Genomic DNA, 18,158 nt, shown 5'->3' with positions numbered 1-18,158 from the left:
GAGTAAAGCAAGAAATTTTAATATTGCTAAAAATCAAAATGCTGCTATAATTTTTATTTTACCACGACTTTCATCTTTGTACTATTAAGATGAAAAACAAAGCTTCATTTTGTATTTATTTTAATTTTTTAGCACATATGAATTTAGAGAACTTAAAAACAGTCTCGAAATGTATTTTCGATTCTTCGGCGCAAAATAACAAAGGAGACGAATAATTTTTTAAATACAGATGTTTGGTACTAGGTGCAATATAGTGATAGGCCTCATTTTCATTAATCTCTTAAGGCAAAAGTTTTTTTGGACAGAAAATGAATATATAGGTGTAGTATAAGTTATTTTTTGCAATTTCAGTTGCAGGGGTTGACTAGGGAGAGGTGCTTGGTGTAAAAGTTATAAAAAAATTATTGTACAAAAAAAGTTTAAACAATTTCATTACAGGTTTATTTTGAATTTAAAAATATTAAAATCTAATTAAATCAACTCAAAAGATCACCTTCATCGCTAAAACTTTCTGATAAATTGGCATATTCAAAATTGTCGGAATCACTCATTATTGAATAACTTTCTCAAAACAAGTTTTAATAAAAATTAAATTATATAATTTATATAACAAAGAATTCCTAACAAACTTATAGCTAATCATCAAAATCCACAACGTGGTTTACACAAGAAAAATGCTGCATAGTGATGTCATTTATGGTAAATAAATTTAAATATAATCTAGCCTATCCATTTTTACTAGAATGGATCTCAGATGGGTATTAGAATTAAAAAAATAAGATTGCTCGTATGAGACACGGTAATATGTAAATTTGCCGGTAACTTTCGCCTATGTCAGGCATGGGCAAATGCCTTAAGAGGTTAAACAACTTGGTATTGCTTGGAGTTAAGTACTTAATAAATTTTCAGAATTTCTACTAAATAACAACAAAAAACACTGAAACATTTTATTTCCTTTATGAAAATAATTGTATTTTTCATATATATTACCCTTTTTATCAAAAAATTTTCTGCTAATTTCATTATGCTAAGGTTTTATTATTAAATAAAATGTTGGAAAATGCTTTCTGTATTTCAGGGCTTGCTATTCAGTGGGGCATTATTGGTGATGTTGGTCTTGTACACAGAAATACGAAAATTGGTGCCGGGATACCTAGTTTACAAGCCCAAAACGTTCAGTCCTGCCTGGAAACGTTAGACTTGTTCTTCAAATTTGAACATCCTGTATTGACTAGCTATGTGTCATCAGTTGATTCGAAGAAAACAAAAAGGCAAACTGTTGACGTCTTTAATCAGATTACAAAACTTATAGGTGAGTCTTAATTGTTTTTTTAAAACTGATTTTCTTAAAGTATTATTGTTAAGAATTGGTTTAAATTGTGAATTAAAATAATGGAATAACAAGTGCTTATCGTAATCAGATAGCTTAATTGTCATCCCACAGACAAAAGAACTAAGTGATCAAGGCCTAGGATCTTTCACCCATAAACTGCATTTCTAATCAGTAACAATGGTCTAGAATATAAATATGCTTTTATCTGTATTCAACTTTTGCAAGCATAGTGATGATTGATATTTACTTTCATAATTGATACTGATAATTTGAAGTGATTGATTTTGAGTTTTGACAAGTGCTGTCATATGATCGGGCATTCAATGTGTTAATCTGAATTTTGCGTTTTTTTTTTTTTTTTTAAATGTTTGCATAACCTGTCTTGCTTTTTAGATTAACTGGACTAAATATAATTCTAATTAGTTACGCGACATATGTAAGGGAAATTACTGTAATCAAACTAAAAATACAAGATTCATTCAAAAAAAGAAAGTCATACTTATGTAATTTTTAGGATCGAGGTAAATTTATATCTATATAATTTTTTTTTCTCAGTAGAAAAATCGTTTGCTAATATTTTCGTCAAAATGCAGTTTGTTATGCTGTATTTACGATTTTATCATATTTGGCTAGGCGGCGAATGCATAGCATGTCTCTGCTTTTGATTGAAAAAGAAAATTCATTCTTTATAATTGTGAGTATTAATTAGTAAAAGCATAATTAATAATTTTATTGTATAGTTCATTTGCCTGATGTAATTCAATTTTGTATCTTGTGGCTTCTAAATTAAATAAGTTTTCATTTGTTAAAACCGAATGTGTCTTTAATTTGTTTAACCGAATGTGTGAGACATGTATCCCTCAAATATTTAACGGTACCAACTAAGTATTCAATTTAAAGTAGCATCCATTTTCTGGAACACTTTTTGTGTAAATTTTAATTTCAGAGAAAAGTTTTAACAACTTATTGGAACAATTATATTATGAATATTGAATTTATGCATTATTGCCATTTCACAGTAGTAAATTATTTATTTATTACAGGAATGACGAAAGTAACCGAGTCTTTCCTTAACCGGACGTTTGGAGAAATAGGAATTGATTCTTTGTTAAGTGTCGAGATAAAACAACTTATTGAGAGTAAATTTGACCTGGCAATGACAATGCAAGAACTGTATCAAATGAAAATTCTGCAGATCAAAAAACTGTCTGAGAAAGGTGCGCCACCTATTAATGCATCTAATTGAATTTTTTTCTGTCTAAATTATCATTCTTTTAAATGATAAAAATCAATAGATATTGAACTAATAAATAATAAAGGATAAGAAAATTATTTGGTCAGTCTAATAATTATTTGGTGTGGCTGAATAATTTGATATTCAAACTAATGGACTAACATCTCTACTAATGAGTGTGTATTGTTCATTGTATACTTTCAACCAGAAACTATTTGTCACTACTAAGAATAAAATATTTTTCATATCTGAATCTGCTTGTGTGCTAAAGTCAGTCAACAGAAAAAAAAGTGACACACCCCCTAGGAAGCACAGTTTTCTATCAAGAAGAAAAATAAATCACTTAAACTACACTAAAAATTACGGTTTCTGGTTTTAGAGTAGCCAGAACAACAGATTTATTTTGGCTTTGAAGACAAAATTAAACCGAACTTAATGGGCAGTCAAAAATAATTCTTAACTGCCAGATGTGTGGAAGTTCATTTCTCGAAAAATACTAGCTTTCATTTTTCCTTATACGATGCCTAAGAAATAAACATCCATATCAGAATCATATTTTTTAAAATTAAAATAGCCTGTTTAATATTTATCAAATATTATATCTATATAATATTATTATATTATATAGACAGGGAACAAGAAATCCTGGTTTTGTATCAAAGAGCTCTCAGTTGACGCTCAATATTTTAGAAAGTGTTTTATTCTTAACTTAACTTGCAATTTTGTTGTATTTCTTAACTTGAATAATTTTCTGTGCATTAAAACTAACACATACTTCTGTTTTATAATTTATTTATTTTTGGACAGTATTACATTAAAAATAATAATTATTTTTATGCAATTTTATGTTACAGTAAAACCTCAATAATGAGTACGTTATATATAAAAAAATGTCCACAATCTCGAAAATTATCAGTCATTTTCAAAATCAAAGTAAATTTTTTTTGGTTATTTACATTTTAACGATCTCTGGATATATTAGTGTGCTGTTAGACATGGAGAAAAATATTTAACAATTATTTGAAATTTTCTTTTCATTTATGATATTGGCAAAGAAAAACTGATTAAGTCCCGTGGTGGTGCAGGGAATAGAGCCAACCTCTCATAGAAGAGAGAATGCTTTCACACGTGTTACCATAAATGAGATATCCAATCTCATAATGTAGAGGTATTGATAAAACGCTCATCTCCCAATAAGGTGACTCAGGTTCAAAACCAAGCAATGATTGGTTGACATAAATTCTGCACCAGGCTAGCAACGACCACAGTGCTTACGTAGAACACCCCCAGCGGTATCATAGACGGATCATGGATTAGAATCCCCTAACTATGGAAAGTTCTCATGGTTTTCCTCTCCATGTAATGTAAATATGGCTCAGTTCCACTGAAAAGTCTTCCAAGAAGGCTAGTTTGTTCCAATGCTTTAACAAGGAACCTTTGTCTTCTGGGTTGGGTTCAAAATTATAAAGCTGCAGTGTTGAACATTGGTTGTCATAAGCTCAGAATTGGTTGGCTGTTCAACACCAGTTAAAAATGTATTTAAAAAAATTACCAATTAAAATTTAATGTAATATAAAAAATTAACATTAAAAAAAATTAACAATATAACAAAGAACATTTGTTGTCCCCTTAATGACGATTTTATTTTTTGCATACTTTTCTATCAATACTAAAACAAATTAGCATGAAATGTAATATTTAAATATGTATGAGAGAGGTCAAAAAATATAAATAAGTTCAAAGAAAGGCCAGAGTAAAATTGAAAATGTATAAACTTCATTTATAGAGTAATAGCAAACAAAATACGTTACATAGTATACTCTCAATAAAATAAAAAACAGATCATTCATTTGATATTTGTCATTTTGGTCTACCTTACTTGATAATTGTCACATTCTTTTCATTACCAACAATATCTAAACACAGTTGACGGATTGAAGGAATAAATTTACTGAAAAATTCAAAGAAAAAAAAAACAAAAAACAAATTAGCTTTGACAATCAAATAGTAGAATGACAATTAATGAATAAAATTATCTATAACATAGATTTATGTATAATATATTCATAGTATTTAAAAATAATATATTTGCTGACACAAAATGAAAAACAATATAACAGATTTCCACCTTCATCTAAACCATTGTAAAATAATATGTTAGGTAATGATAGATAGCCTAATGTAGATTAATATATAATTAAAATTATTAATTAAACTTGGAGATATTGCAGTGTAATTGGTACCTTTAGAGGCATCTCTAAAATGCAGCGACAAACTTTTGAGAAAGAGTACATTACATAAGGATAAAGAATTGCTTAACAAATGGCAACTACTAGACTTGCATTGTGCACTGATAGGTGACACTCTACTAAAGAACCAACACGATCACTTGATTTATCAAGCCGTGATTTCTTTCTATCTTAACCTTCAAGGCTATCGTATATTAAGAGCTTGCGAAGTTTGCAAAGAATCTTGCAGTAAGACTTGTTTAAACCATTGCTATCATAAAAGAACTACTGAACATTAACTCAAGCTTTGAATATCTTTTCTAATATTATAGTCTGCATTTATCTATAATATGTACAATACATAATTTGTTTCATTATGTTGAATAAAATTTCCCAATGAATCACTAGTGCTGTTTGCAATTTCTGCAATTGCTTTTCATTGATGTTTCTTGTTATGAGTACTTTTACCTATGGTCTAGAGGCAATACACCATCAGTATAGACCACAAGAAAATGTTGGACACACACATTCAAATTTTGATTGTTATTCATATAAAATTCTGATTATTTTCTTAAACTCGTCATCAGGGGTTTGTCTAGGTTTTTATGAGAGGTAACTTTTTCGTGAAAATGTAGACATAATTTGTGAAAATTAAAAATTATATTAAAAAATCAACACAAAAATTTGGTTTCATCATTTCTTACGGGTTTCCAAAGTAAAATTCTAAGAAAAAATATTTTGTGAATGTACCGTTTTTCCTAAAGTTGAATTTGTGAAGGTACCGCTTAAGGGTAGTAAATTTGGCCTCGACAGACCTCTGGTCATAAATATTACTTCCTGACATTAAAGATGCACAGTGAAAAAAAACAAAAACAGACCACCTTAAATAACTTTTGATCTAATGATTAGATCTTCATGTTCTAGGTCTCAGTACTTAATAGCTCAAAGGGGTGACATCAAATATGACACGATATCATATCATACCATACAATACGACCAACCGACCAACCAACCAACCGAAAAATGCTCGCAAAGAAAAACAAAGGGATAATAAAGAGGGCAATCATGGTGTTCTGGAGAGTGAATGAAACCAAACTTTACCGAAAGATGAAAGCGCTCTTTCTGACCAACAATCCACATCTTGTCACCAAGGTGAATGAATTGGAACAAAGCTTGCAAAAAAAATACAATGAGAGCGGCAGAAGTGGTGACGGCAGTAAAAAGCGTGGAAAATTGGGGGGTTTGTTGTCTCTTAATCGTGGTTGCCGGATACTGTTCTCAGTTGATGAGATGAATAAAATAATTAAATTGGAAAAAATAGGACGGCACGAAGACGTCTATTGACAAACTGGCCATCACAGTTAAGGTCCGTTGTAGTAGCGACGAAATGATCATGAACAGGGGTAGGTATGATATGGGGAGACTTAAAAGGCCATAACAGCAAAATATGCTATGCCACGCCACGCCACACAATACAATACGATTCGATGCTGATACCGATACGATACATATTGAAATTAATTGTTAACAGCCTAAAAATACGAGTAAAGAAAATCAAAGGCCTAATAAAGAGGCTGATTATACACAGTATAATACAATACGATAACATATCATACGATACAATACGACCGACCGACCGACCAACCAACCAACTGAAAAATGCTCGCAAAGAAAAACAAAGGGATAATAAAGAGGGCAATCATGGTGTTCTGGAGAGTGAATGAAACCAAACTTTACCGAAAGATGAAAGCGCTCTTTCTGACAAACAATCCACATCTTGTCACCAAGGTGAATGAATTGGAACAAAGCTTGCGAAAAAAATACAATGAGAGCGGCAGAAGTGGTGACGGCAGTAAAAAGCGTGGAAAATTGAGGGGTTTGTTGTCTCTTAAGATAGATCGCGGTTGCCGAATACTGTTCTCAGTTGATGAGAAGAATAAAATAATTAAATTGGAAAAAATAGGACGGCACGACCTGTAAGAGACATTACAAAGTTCTCGAGATATGATGAAATACGCAAAAAGTAAAATTAACATTAAGAGGTCAAAGATTTGGACTGCTCTCCTGAGAATGTGGCAACTCTCTATATTTTGAGGGTCAGAAATCCGAAGCCGTCGAAAGAAAGTTATGTTTAATATGAGAAAGAACGTTTTTGTATACGATGTTATAATTTAAAATATTATCTGCTCTAATGAGCATTTTTGAGATCATTCCACTAAACCATTAAGATTGAGTCCTAAAACATGAAGATGCGATCATTAGATCAAAAGTTTTTTTAGAATGGTCAACAAAAAGTTGCACCAATATCATTTTTAAATATGCCTTAGACCTCTTTATTGCTACTGACAGATGTAAAAATTGAACCAATCAGATTTGAAGGACTTTGTTCCTGCTTTACTTTATTCTTATGACAATGCAAGAAAAGAAATTTTATCAATATTTTTTGCTTTTCACTGGATTTTATAAAGATGAACGTATAAGCATTTCATGCAATGTAGATTTTATCTATTGATTTTTAAAATCTGAGCTCAAAGAATTGTGTTATAATCTCTAACTCTGATGGACGATTTCTGAGAAATAATAAGGCTGTACATTTCTGTACAACCTTATTCTAAAAAGCTCACAGAAAAAAATGTATGTTTTGTTTTGGCTTTTGGAAGCTAAAATAAATTCTATTTCCATATCAACTGAGAATAATTTAATTATTCCTGAATGTAATAAGACCAATATCAATTTTTCTTAAAAATAGAATGATAAATTTTTTAACAATATTTTTTTAAAAAAAAGACATTTGAAGAATCATACAGATTGTCTTTCATAAAATTATGTTCTTGTTTACAGCAATGCAACTTTTACCTGTGCTCTAGGCAATAACATCATCTGTCACAAGTAAATGTGGGTCACACACATTCAATTTTTGAGTGTCAGTTATATAATATTATGATTATTTTCGTAAACTCGTCATACAAATTACTTCTTGCTATAGCAGGTGTACAGTGAGCAAAAGAAAAAAAAAAAAGAAATGGACCACCCTAAATAACTTTTGATCTAATGATTGGATCTTCATGTTGGTTCTAGGCCTCAGTTCTTAATAACTCAAAGGGGTGACCTCAAATATGTAAATTAATTAGTGCAGACAACATTTTAGATAATGAAATTAGACACAAAAAAACATACTTTCTTTGAATTAATGTACCCTTTCTTGACAGATTCGAATTTTTAAGGCAACTTTCAGTATTTTGCGAGTCAGAAATTCGAATTGGTTGAGAAAAAAAGATATATTTATTGAGGAAGAACGTTTTGTGTCTGATTTCGTAACTTAAAATATTATCTGCACTAACTAATTACCGTTTCTGAGGTCATCTCCCCGAACCATTAATATTGAACCCAAAATTGTGAAGATAGATCATTAGATCAAAAGTTATTCAGTGTGGTTCACAAAACTTGCACCATATCAATTAAAAATAATTTAAATATTCCCTAATGTAATAAGAACAATATTTTTCAAAATAAAAGACATGAAGAATTGTATAGCTTGCCTATCGTAAAATTAAATAATAACTAGTTTTAAATTTTCTTTATGAAAAAAATAACTCTTAAATATTTTTCCCTCTTTTACAGAATATAATGTCGAATAGCAATAACATATATTTTAAATAAATGTTTAAATCAAAATTGTTATTAGTGTTTTTTTCCCTTTAGAAAACGATTGAAACATCAAAAGATTTTTATTTTTATACTTCCTGAATTCATATTTCTACATTTCGGAGTTTTAATTACATAATTTAAGCTTTTAAAAATTAAGTGAAATCAGTTTATAAAATAATGATAAAATAATGATAAAATTGTCATATGCAAATTATGTATTTTTTGTTGTTGAAATGAAGAGACTACACACTGACTATTTAAGGGCTGCATTTCACCTCTAAATCACAGACGGTGCACTCTTTTGATGTAGGATATAAATGAAAACAATTTTTAAAACAATTAAGAAAAACCAATAATATACACTGAAAGATTATTGAAAATTGTATCACTTAAACTATTCTGTTTACCACAACTGTTCTTTTCAATTTGTTCTCATCATTCTAAATATAATGAACAATTATACTGCAGAGTTGAAGAAGACAGAATTACTTGGATAAAAACCAAATCAAATTCCAAGTTGCAGATAATTTTCAGTATTATTCTTAAAATAAAATATTTAATTGATATTCCAGGAAAGTTAAATTTTTTATCCTTTGACGCAAATGGGACACCAATGTCCCTTTAAAATGCTAATTATAACATTTTTCATTAATTTTGATATAAATTAATACAAAATAATGAAATAAGTATGAAAATGGTTATGCATCAAAGGGTTAAAAAATATCTAACATATTACTTTGAATTTAATGACGGAACTATAAAATAAGTTTGTCTACTTGCAAAGAATTTAAGGGATTGATACTAAATTGCAAGAGTAAATAAGAGTCCATTGCCAGATTGGAAAAAAAGTTAACCAGAAAATGCATAGCCATTAAGAAAGTGCAAGTTACCTGCATTGAATTCCTGCTAATTTAAACATTCTCATGCCTGGAATCGTTTCATGTTCAGGCTCAGGTTTCTTTTCATCATAGAAGACTGCTTTCAAACCAGCTTGCACAATTAGTTTAGCACATTCAGAACATGGAAATTTGGTAACATACAATGTGCAATCTTTAAAATCACAGTATCTGTTATTTATAATAGCATTCATTTCAGCATGGCAAACTGAAAAAATAGTACAAAATAAACCATAAAATTATAATGATAAGATATAACATAAAAACATATGTTAGAAAAAGTGTTAAGTTTTGGATATGACAAGCATCAGACACTATTAAAAACTGAAGAATGACACTCAAGAAATCAAAATAACTGTAAACAGGGTTCATGCTCGAAAAAGAAGAAATTTTTTTGCGGACTTTTCCAGGTAGATTTACATACTGTGAACAAATCCTGTGTACAGCTTTTTTTCTAGTACAGTGGTTCCCAAATGGCATTAAAGTTAGGGCTATTTCTTTTTTTTAACATTTAAAAACCTGTAATTATATTTAAATCCTATCAATAATCCCTTATTTACACGATATTTTTGTCGACTTTACAATATTATTTTAAGCAAAATGTCAATCGAGTGTCGAGAAACAAAATCACATATACAATTTTTCAAATAACTAGGTATTGAATAAATTATGAAAAAGACATGCATTTGTAAAATATTGCTTCTTATCACGCTTTTTTTTTAAACCATAAAAAAATAACTAGAAATATGTTTCTCTAACTGCAATTTTTAACACGTATAGCGGTTCTTTTTAATGTTATTTTCAACGAAAACCGTAATTCTGCTTAATTAATTGATTTTAAGCTTTATGTTTACATACTTGCCAACATTAGAGAAATAAAATAACGGAGATTTTACTAGCGACATTTTTTTAAGGTTATAAGTAAAGTTTTGATACATCATGCATAATAATGTAAGTCAAAAAGAGAAATTCAAAATTGGAAATAATATAAGCACTTACATTTAGAGAAGTAAAAGATATTATATAAATCTTAATCTAAAGATTTTTTAAAACCATTATTTATAATTACTTAAAACTATAAACACTCAACATACTACAGTCGCACCATCTGAAAGAGGAAGAATAAGAGAAGTATTCTTGCCATCAGCGGATATTTTATCACCAAAATTCATTACTTTTTAAATTTCTTCAACAAATACGGAGAAATTTGAGAATATACAGCTAAACAGGAAATAGTCATAAAATACAGGTGTCTTTGTTAAAAAACAGGAATCTTGGCGGGTATGTGATAATACACCATCAATCAATTCATAATGAGACTAGATTTAGCCCCAAGACAGTGAATTCATCTATTAGATATAAAACGATCACCTATCAGATTTAAGAATATTAAAAGTCTTGGTTCAGTCAAAAGAATGTTGAAAGTTAATGTTGTTAGGGTTCCAGAGTCGAAAAAATTGAGAATTGCCGTTCTAGTACATTAAAAATATCAAACTAAAATAAATATATATTCTAATATAGAAATAAAATTAATGATAATTACTTGTCAGTAGAAATTATAGTTTGAAATTAACTTTTAAGTTAGGGTAACACAACCTCTTTAAGTGAAGGGTCACTTGCATAGTAGGTTGAGTAACAAAGAGCCCTATGTGAATTTAAATATGCTGATAGGAAATACAGTAATTTTTATATAAAAATTAATGTTCGAAGAACTTTATCTTCCTTTAGCAGTCAAAATTGGTAAATATTTACAGAAAATTAAATAGTTTTAAATATTATAATTATATATAACATGTAAGAACAACATTTTAAAATGCATATGTACCAATTCAAGTGTCAAAAAATTTATTTGAATCTCTCACATTTTTAAATAAATTTAAAGCCTTATTTTTCAAAAGCAATTCTTCATTTTGTCTTATGTAGAAAAAATATTTAAAAAAAACACCTATCCCAACATTGAAAAAAATAATTTTGTTAAATCAAAGCAATGTAAAATAGGTGGGTAAATCTGAAGAACTACATTTTTATACCTTTAGATAGAATACTCATATGAATACATATAATTCTTTAAAACTTTCATTAAAGGTATAATAAAGATTATAGTATAAAATTAAAAAATTCATTATTAATAAAACTATATTTTATTATAAAATACTGCATGTATATATATACTATTTGAAAGAGCGTGATTATTATGTGCACAATAAAGTAAAATAAAATTACTTTAAATTTCCATATTTCTTACAGAAAAGAAGAAAAAAAATATTTCACACTTAACAAACAATCAGAGACTAAACAGTAGTAGGAGTTAAAAGTAATACACACATTTTACTGAACTCTATCATTTGAAATTAGAGTTCATAGCTCAGCAACAAGTATCTAAGTTTAAAAGGCAAAACAATGCCTTTATCAAACTTCATATGAGTTAAAGTTTTACATTAATTTTATTTCAAAATATATAAAAATGAGTTTCTTTTTCTTTTCTTTGTAAGAAAGGATTGAGTACAAGAGAAAAAAATAAATAAAATATTACCATATGCATATTTAGTTTCATATCGATGTTTCGATTCTTTACCCCAAGGTAAATCTTCATCTTTAATACCTCTAGGCATTCCATTATAACCAATGCTGACAACTCTATTATCTTTGTCAATTATACAGGCACCAACCTTAGAAAAATTAATTAATTTAAATGTATCATTTATCAATAAAAGATATATTTAATCTTATTAAATGAATTCTAACAAATCTGAACTTTTTGTTAATAATAATAATAATATATATATATATATATATATATATATATATATATATATTTAAATGTGTATTATTGCTACTTTTATATGTGTATGATTATTCCAGTAAAAATTTTTCTTATAAAAAAAATTTAACATAGATTTTAATTAAGTTTTTCAATCAATTCCATTCTAATTTCGTCTTATCTAGAGAACTATAATAATTATTGACTATTTTTAGTCTTAAACAATTATAAAAAATATATATTTTGACTTTTATAAATTTATATTAAAAGTTTTTTATATATTGAAATAAATGGAAAAGAAGAAAATTGAAATAATGGATTGAAATAAAGGGAAAAGATTAAAACCAAATTTTTATCTTAAAATGTGAGCTTTATTCTAAGGAAAGTATATTTGATTTGATTTAAATTAAAAAATATAAATTGTAAAGGGTAAAGAGCAACAACTCAAAATTTTCATAGCAAAAAGTAAGACGGGGATAATTTAGTAGTAGCTTTAAATCTAATATGCAATCTTTAGAGGAAAACTTGCAAATAAAATACAGGTGTAAACTTGCGACATTTATTTTTCGTATTTTTCTTCATATTTCTGGAGCTATTTTTAAGAAAATCAAAAAGTTTTTAAACATGATTGTAAAATTTTTAATGCAAAAACAATTTAATGCAAACTATACTTTTTTAATTCTACTTTTCATAACTTAATATGTAGTTCAATACTTTTTGAATTGTAAGTTATACAAGCTTTATTTTATTTTTAAACTATGTAATTTGAAATAACAAAATACAAAATTTGAACAAAATGCATCAAATAGTTTCTGAGTAATTATATTTTCTTTTATATAAAAAAACCACATTCGAAATTTTTTTTCTTCTTAAAAACTTTTATTGAAATTCATTCAAATTTTAGTTTTTGTCGTTTGAAATCATATAATATAAATTAATGGTGACGTTTGCATCCTTAAAATTTCAAATTTTTATAACTATTATTTAATTATATGGTCGTAATTTGGAATATTTTTAAATGGAATAATCTTAGGATAAATATGTTTTATAAATTTGAATGGAATATTTCTTAACTTTTTTTTTATTTCTTTAATTAGTTCTAAAGATAAGGTGAAATATGCAAAAAATAAAATTAACTAATCTCCTATAAAACTATTTACACTGTATTTTCCTTACTTTAAGCCAGGTAAATTTTTTTTTTTTAAGTTACAAAATTAGATACAAAAATGTACATTTTCTGAATAAACATACTTTTTCTTTAGCAGATTCGTATACTAGACATCCAAAATCAAGAAAAAATGGTTTGAAGTGCAGTTGAAATTTTTAATTTACCTAATATATTGAGACAAAAATCTGAATATGCTGAAACGCGTATGTTTTTTCAGGTTAAGTACATTTTTGTGTTTGATTTCTAATTAAAAATATTGTCTGCAATATTTAATTAGCATAATTTAGGTTCATCTCTTGAACCTAAAAAATGTATGTGATCAAAAGATCAGAAGTTATAACATAAATGCAGCTCCTTAAAATAAATAAACGGTGCAGTAAAAATGATTTAATAATGCAATTATTCATTAAATCTTTTCTTAATCAATATACATTGGAAACATACAAAATAAAAATTTTGTAGGAAAAAATATTAGTCTCAATTTTTAATAAAAATAAAAAATGCATCAAGTTAGCTGCAGATTTAAATTCATTTCTAACTTAAGAATAAGTTACAAGAGATACTAAAAAAATATGCTTAAATTAGCCAAATAACTAGTGCTGAATAGTATTTTTAGACGTTGTTCAAAACTAAGTATAAAAAAAAAAAAATGTGAGGGACAAAATACAGTACTACATGTTAACATATTTAGAAAAGAAATATGAAAAAAATTAATGTAAAAAATAAATAAATGTATGCACACCTTTGTCTTGGGATCTTTGCTCCTAGCTGAAGTCAGGTAACATAAACTCATAAAATAGTCATGCCAAGGCAAGTAGTTTTCATCTATAAAAAAAAAAATTACCACATTGAAATATTTTTGAAAACTAACCAACAATTTTTTTTGAACACTAAATTTAAGATAAATTAAAAAAAAAAAATTAATCAGCTTAGCAGTATTATACAACCTATCAGAATAAAAAAGCCAAACACTAGTAAATTACACTATCTATATTTACATACAAAACTGCTTAATAGTATATCATACAGTAAAAACTATATTTAAATAACTATGCAAAAAATATGAAAGAGCAGGAAAAAAATTAAAGGGGAACATTAATAAAACTAGTTTTATTAAAACAGCTATGCAATGCATATAAGTTAGAAAATTTACCTTTCAACTAGATTTAAAGAAAACTCAATAAAATTAAAATAATTAAAAATACTAGAAGCAGAGGGAAATTTATTGAGCATCAGGAGTTTTAGCTAATAGCAACCTTGACTTAATCATTGTATTAATTTTTTCCAAAGGGAAGCCTGAAAGTGAGGGAGCTTTTTTTTAAATAGCTTTTTAAGGAAAGCTGATGGAAATCCAGCGCACCAATGTTTATATTTTATCTATTTTAAGTGAATTATTTGTTGTAAAAATTTTGTTTGTTATAAGCCTCTTTAAAAACAAAACAAATATTTGGGAAAGAAGTTTGCATCATTTCTTTTTAAATTAAGAAGAAAGTTTAACAAAAATGTTCATTTTCTCTGATAGGCTAGTTCCTCAGCTGTCAAATATGGTAACAATTTACAGAGAAGAATATATTTCCAAGAGTAGAGATTGAGGTCTAATGTAAAGAGACTACCTAATCACTATCCAACTTACTGAATCCTTTATAAGTTTTGAACTAGTCCAATCAACTACGCTTTGGTGTTATTGGAATTAGCATTAAAAAAAATTAATTATCTGACTTTTCTAATAGTAATGTTTAAGTTTTCTTTCTTTTTGATCCCCTTATTAAATTTAAAATGATGGCTTAACTCACTTGGGGCGGGTTCAGGTTTCTATTGAGGGCCCATACCACAACTTCAGAAACAATTTTACAGCTTTCCTCTAATTATTTTCTTACTTAACCAATGCTTTTTTTTTATTTTGATGCAGGAGCTAAAAGTTTTAAAAAAGGAAATTGTGTTTCAAGCTAACTTTAACTCCCCCAAATTTTTCACATTTACTCTGATGTGTATGAAACCAGCAGGTAAAAATGAACTTCTATATTTAAACACTGTTCCCTGAACTAAATCATAGTAGCAACTGTTTAAAGCCAGAATTACATTTAACACCAGTTCAGAATAAATATTAATCTTTGATAAATTGATTGCCTGAAAATTAATTCTAATAGCTACGGATAAAAAATATGACCAAAAAAAAAAAAAAAAAATAGAACTGTTGAGATTAAAACAGTTGCTTTCACCACAGAAAAAAAGGTAAAAATATTCATCATACCTCTATCAGGTACAGGTGGGACTTTAAACTCAATATCATTTTTGTTTTCTCTTGGTAGATCATTGCCAATTTGAACAGAAGCTTTAAACTCGTTAGTTAAATTCTTTTCATCAAACAGATCTTGACTGTCTTCTTTTGAATTGAATCTTGCATCCTCAGAATTAGGCAATTTGCAACTGCAAACTTCTGGAATACACTGGAAACAGTGGAGAAACTCTCTACTTACATCTGAAGCCATAATCAGCAAAGTTTTCTGCATACAAAAATATTACTTGTAAAGAAATATAAAAATTATAATTAAGCGAAATAAACATTTTAAATGAAAAAGTTACTGCACTGTAAATAAAATAAGGATTTCAACAAAGATATTCACTTTTTACATTGAACGAATAGCTTACAGCACTAAAAAGTTCTGCAAATAAAACAGGAATAAATAGGGTGACCCGGGGTAATTCACGATTACTCTGTTTCTGGGGTAAATAATGATCACCTAAGTTTTATTTTAAAAAAATTATTTTTTTTTTAAAAATTTGAGACATGGACAAGAATGCTTGTACACTTTACTAGAGTATAACTACACTTACTTAATAATAATTTTTTGTTTAATCTAACAAAATAAGTATCTTTTAAACTGCTTTCTGTATTTTCCATTTCAAAGATGGGTTTCAAAATGTGCACATTTCTGCAAAGATTCTTCTCTTAATAATAAATATTTTGAGTCACTTTCTTTTTCTTTGATATAAAAGTAGTGTAAGCTTTTGTTTAATTGTTTCACATCTACTGCAAACATTATAATTGATTATAGGAAACTATATCAAATGTTGCCCCCTACAGATGGGGTAATTATTGATCACTGGGGTAATTCCTGATCATTGTCATTTCTTCTCATAAATAGTATATAAAATAGCTTATAAATACCTAATTGTCTTTTCTTATATCACAGTTCATATTTATTAAGTGGAACAACTATAAAATATATTTTAACTGTCATCACAAAATTTGTTTTTAACTGTATACAAGACTGTATTCTGATTTGCACCATTTCTGATTTGTCTTACCTTGCTTCTATCTTAATTTGATGTGTGTACATCGTTAGAATAATTTTTAAGCTTATAAATTAGCCTAGTATAATTGTTAGAATAATTTTTAAGTTTATAAATTAGCATAGTATAAATATGGTGAGAAATTATAAGCCTAAAAAGGATACTAAGCTTCTAGAAAACAATTTTAGTGAACTTCTTTTAATGATTGAAAATGAAAATTTCAGTGTGAGAGCTGCTGCCAGAGCTGTTGACATACCTTACTTTACTTTCCCTTAATGAAGATTAAAAATCCAGCGAAAGTAACCCACATGGGAACTCTCTTATATTTCAGAAGAACATGAAAATGAGTTGACTGATTGCCTAAAATGTATGGCAGGATCCAAAGATTTTTGAAAATTTAAAGTGTTAATCGTTCTTCCTGCTTTTAAATAAATCATTTTATTAGCTGCTTAAACATATCTTTTTGGTTTATTTGTTTGATCTTGATGCCTTATTTGTTAATTACCATTATATAATTATTTTTAAACAGTCCCTTTACAATAAAAACTGGTGATAAGTATTTACGCCAGAAATGATCAGGAATTACCACAGAAATGATCAAGACCAGGGATAATCCCTGATCACTAAAAACTTAAAATCTTTCAAATTCTAATTAGATTTTCAAACAAAAGAAGGTGGCATTGGACTCATCTCATATAGCCTCAAACTTCCAGTAAATATTAAAATTCTATTTTGAATAGTTTTTTCACAAAATAGATGTTTGCGTTTTTTGATCAGGAATTACCCCAGGTCACCCTAATTAGAATACCTTCAAAAGGACATTAAATATACATATGTAGCACTAAGATGGTGTATTAAATAAATCAAATTAATCTGAAACCTTCAAGGCTATCCCTATTTAACATATTGTACAAATATGTTTTAGGTGTTTTAAAACACGTTTATATTTTTATCTTAAGAAAGTTCGCAATCAATAGCCTAAGAATTTTAGTTTAGTAATATACATTGGATAAAAATCTTACTTGAATTATTTTAATAACTTCGAGTATGATTATTAAAGAACAAAAATTATTCTTTAATTAAAATAAGAACATTTCAGGAATCATAGTGCAGGAACACAAATAAGCGCGCGGTTTGATTGATAACAACAAGATTCGAGAAATATTTTTTGAGACGGGATTAAGTGCTTACAGCTTTCATGCAGGGTTAAACTCACTAAACGCTATTTTCGTATTTCCGGTTATTGTGATCTGATAAAAACTGCTTAAAGAACCATTTAACTGCAGAAATATAAATCGCATATGCGACCGAGTAGCTGACAAAGCTAAGGGTGATCGTGTAAAGCTTGGCCAAAGAATACCTGAGGAGGCCTTTTCATTTCAATTCCAACCTTCAGTAAGGATAGGTTCGAAAAGGGACGAAATATATTGCACCTCCAAAACCCGTTTCACTGTCTCCCCTACATTTTTTGTGGGGGTGCGTGTGTTAAGTAACCCGAAACTAATCACTGTCACAGAAGGGGAATTGCAACCTGCGGGGGTCAACTAGCTTTCAAAAGATATCAGAAGAAACTCACTCTTCATCTTATATTAGCTT

General features: G+C 28.0%; 2 protein-coding genes across 2 annotated transcripts in view; one reads left to right on the top strand and one right to left on the bottom strand.

Annotated features, from left to right (window-relative positions):
• Window positions 1–2,665, top strand: part of LOC107447920 (fatty acid synthase) — a 72,543-nt gene extending 69,878 nt beyond the window's left edge. The window contains exons 25-26 of the mRNA XM_043045247.3: window positions 1,079–1,312; window positions 2,377–2,665. Of these exons, the coding sequence (XP_042901181.2) occupies window positions 1,079–1,312; window positions 2,377–2,579 (437 nt within the window). The 3' untranslated portion in view covers window positions 2,580–2,665. The remainder of the gene's footprint in view (window positions 1–1,078; window positions 1,313–2,376) is intronic.
• Window positions 2,666–4,326: 1,661 nt separating this feature from the next.
• On the bottom strand, window positions 4,327–17,721 carry LOC107447921 (deoxycytidylate deaminase). Its single transcript, XM_087168262.1, has 6 exons — window positions 17,585–17,721; window positions 15,520–15,772; window positions 14,011–14,093; window positions 11,873–12,008; window positions 9,334–9,547; window positions 4,327–4,518 (listed from the first exon to the last, which is right to left on the bottom strand). The coding sequence occupies exons 2-6, from the start codon at window positions 15,755–15,757 to the stop codon at window positions 4,443–4,445; spliced, it is 747 nt and encodes a 248-aa protein (XP_087024388.1). The 5' UTR covers window positions 15,758–15,772; window positions 17,585–17,721; the 3' UTR covers window positions 4,327–4,442.
• Window positions 17,722–18,158: the final 437 nt, after the last annotated feature.

The sequence above is a fragment of the Parasteatoda tepidariorum genome, chromosome 7 (assembly GCF_982258835.1).
Source record: "Parasteatoda tepidariorum strain Cologne lab strain chromosome 7, Ptep-v5.0, whole genome shotgun sequence".
NCBI classification, from domain to species: Eukaryota; Metazoa; Arthropoda; class Arachnida; order Araneae; family Theridiidae; genus Parasteatoda; species Parasteatoda tepidariorum.
Note: the sequence above shows the minus strand (reverse complement) of the source record. Positions and strands in the feature narration are given on the sequence as shown.

Excerpts from the sequence above, each read along its gene's own strand:
- LOC107447921 (XM_087168262.1), bottom strand. The coding sequence starts at position 15,757 with ATGGCTTCAGATGTAAGTAGAGAGTTTCTCCACTGTTTCCAGTGTATT. Across the intron at positions 14,094-15,519 it reads CCCACCTGTACCTGATAGAG|ATGAAAACTACTTGCCTTGG; the intron begins GTATGATGAATA and ends TTTTTTTTATAG. Across the intron at positions 4,519-9,333 it reads TTAGCAGGAATTCAATGCAG|TAAATTTATTCCTTCAATCC; the intron begins GTAACTTGCACT and ends TGAATTTTTCAG.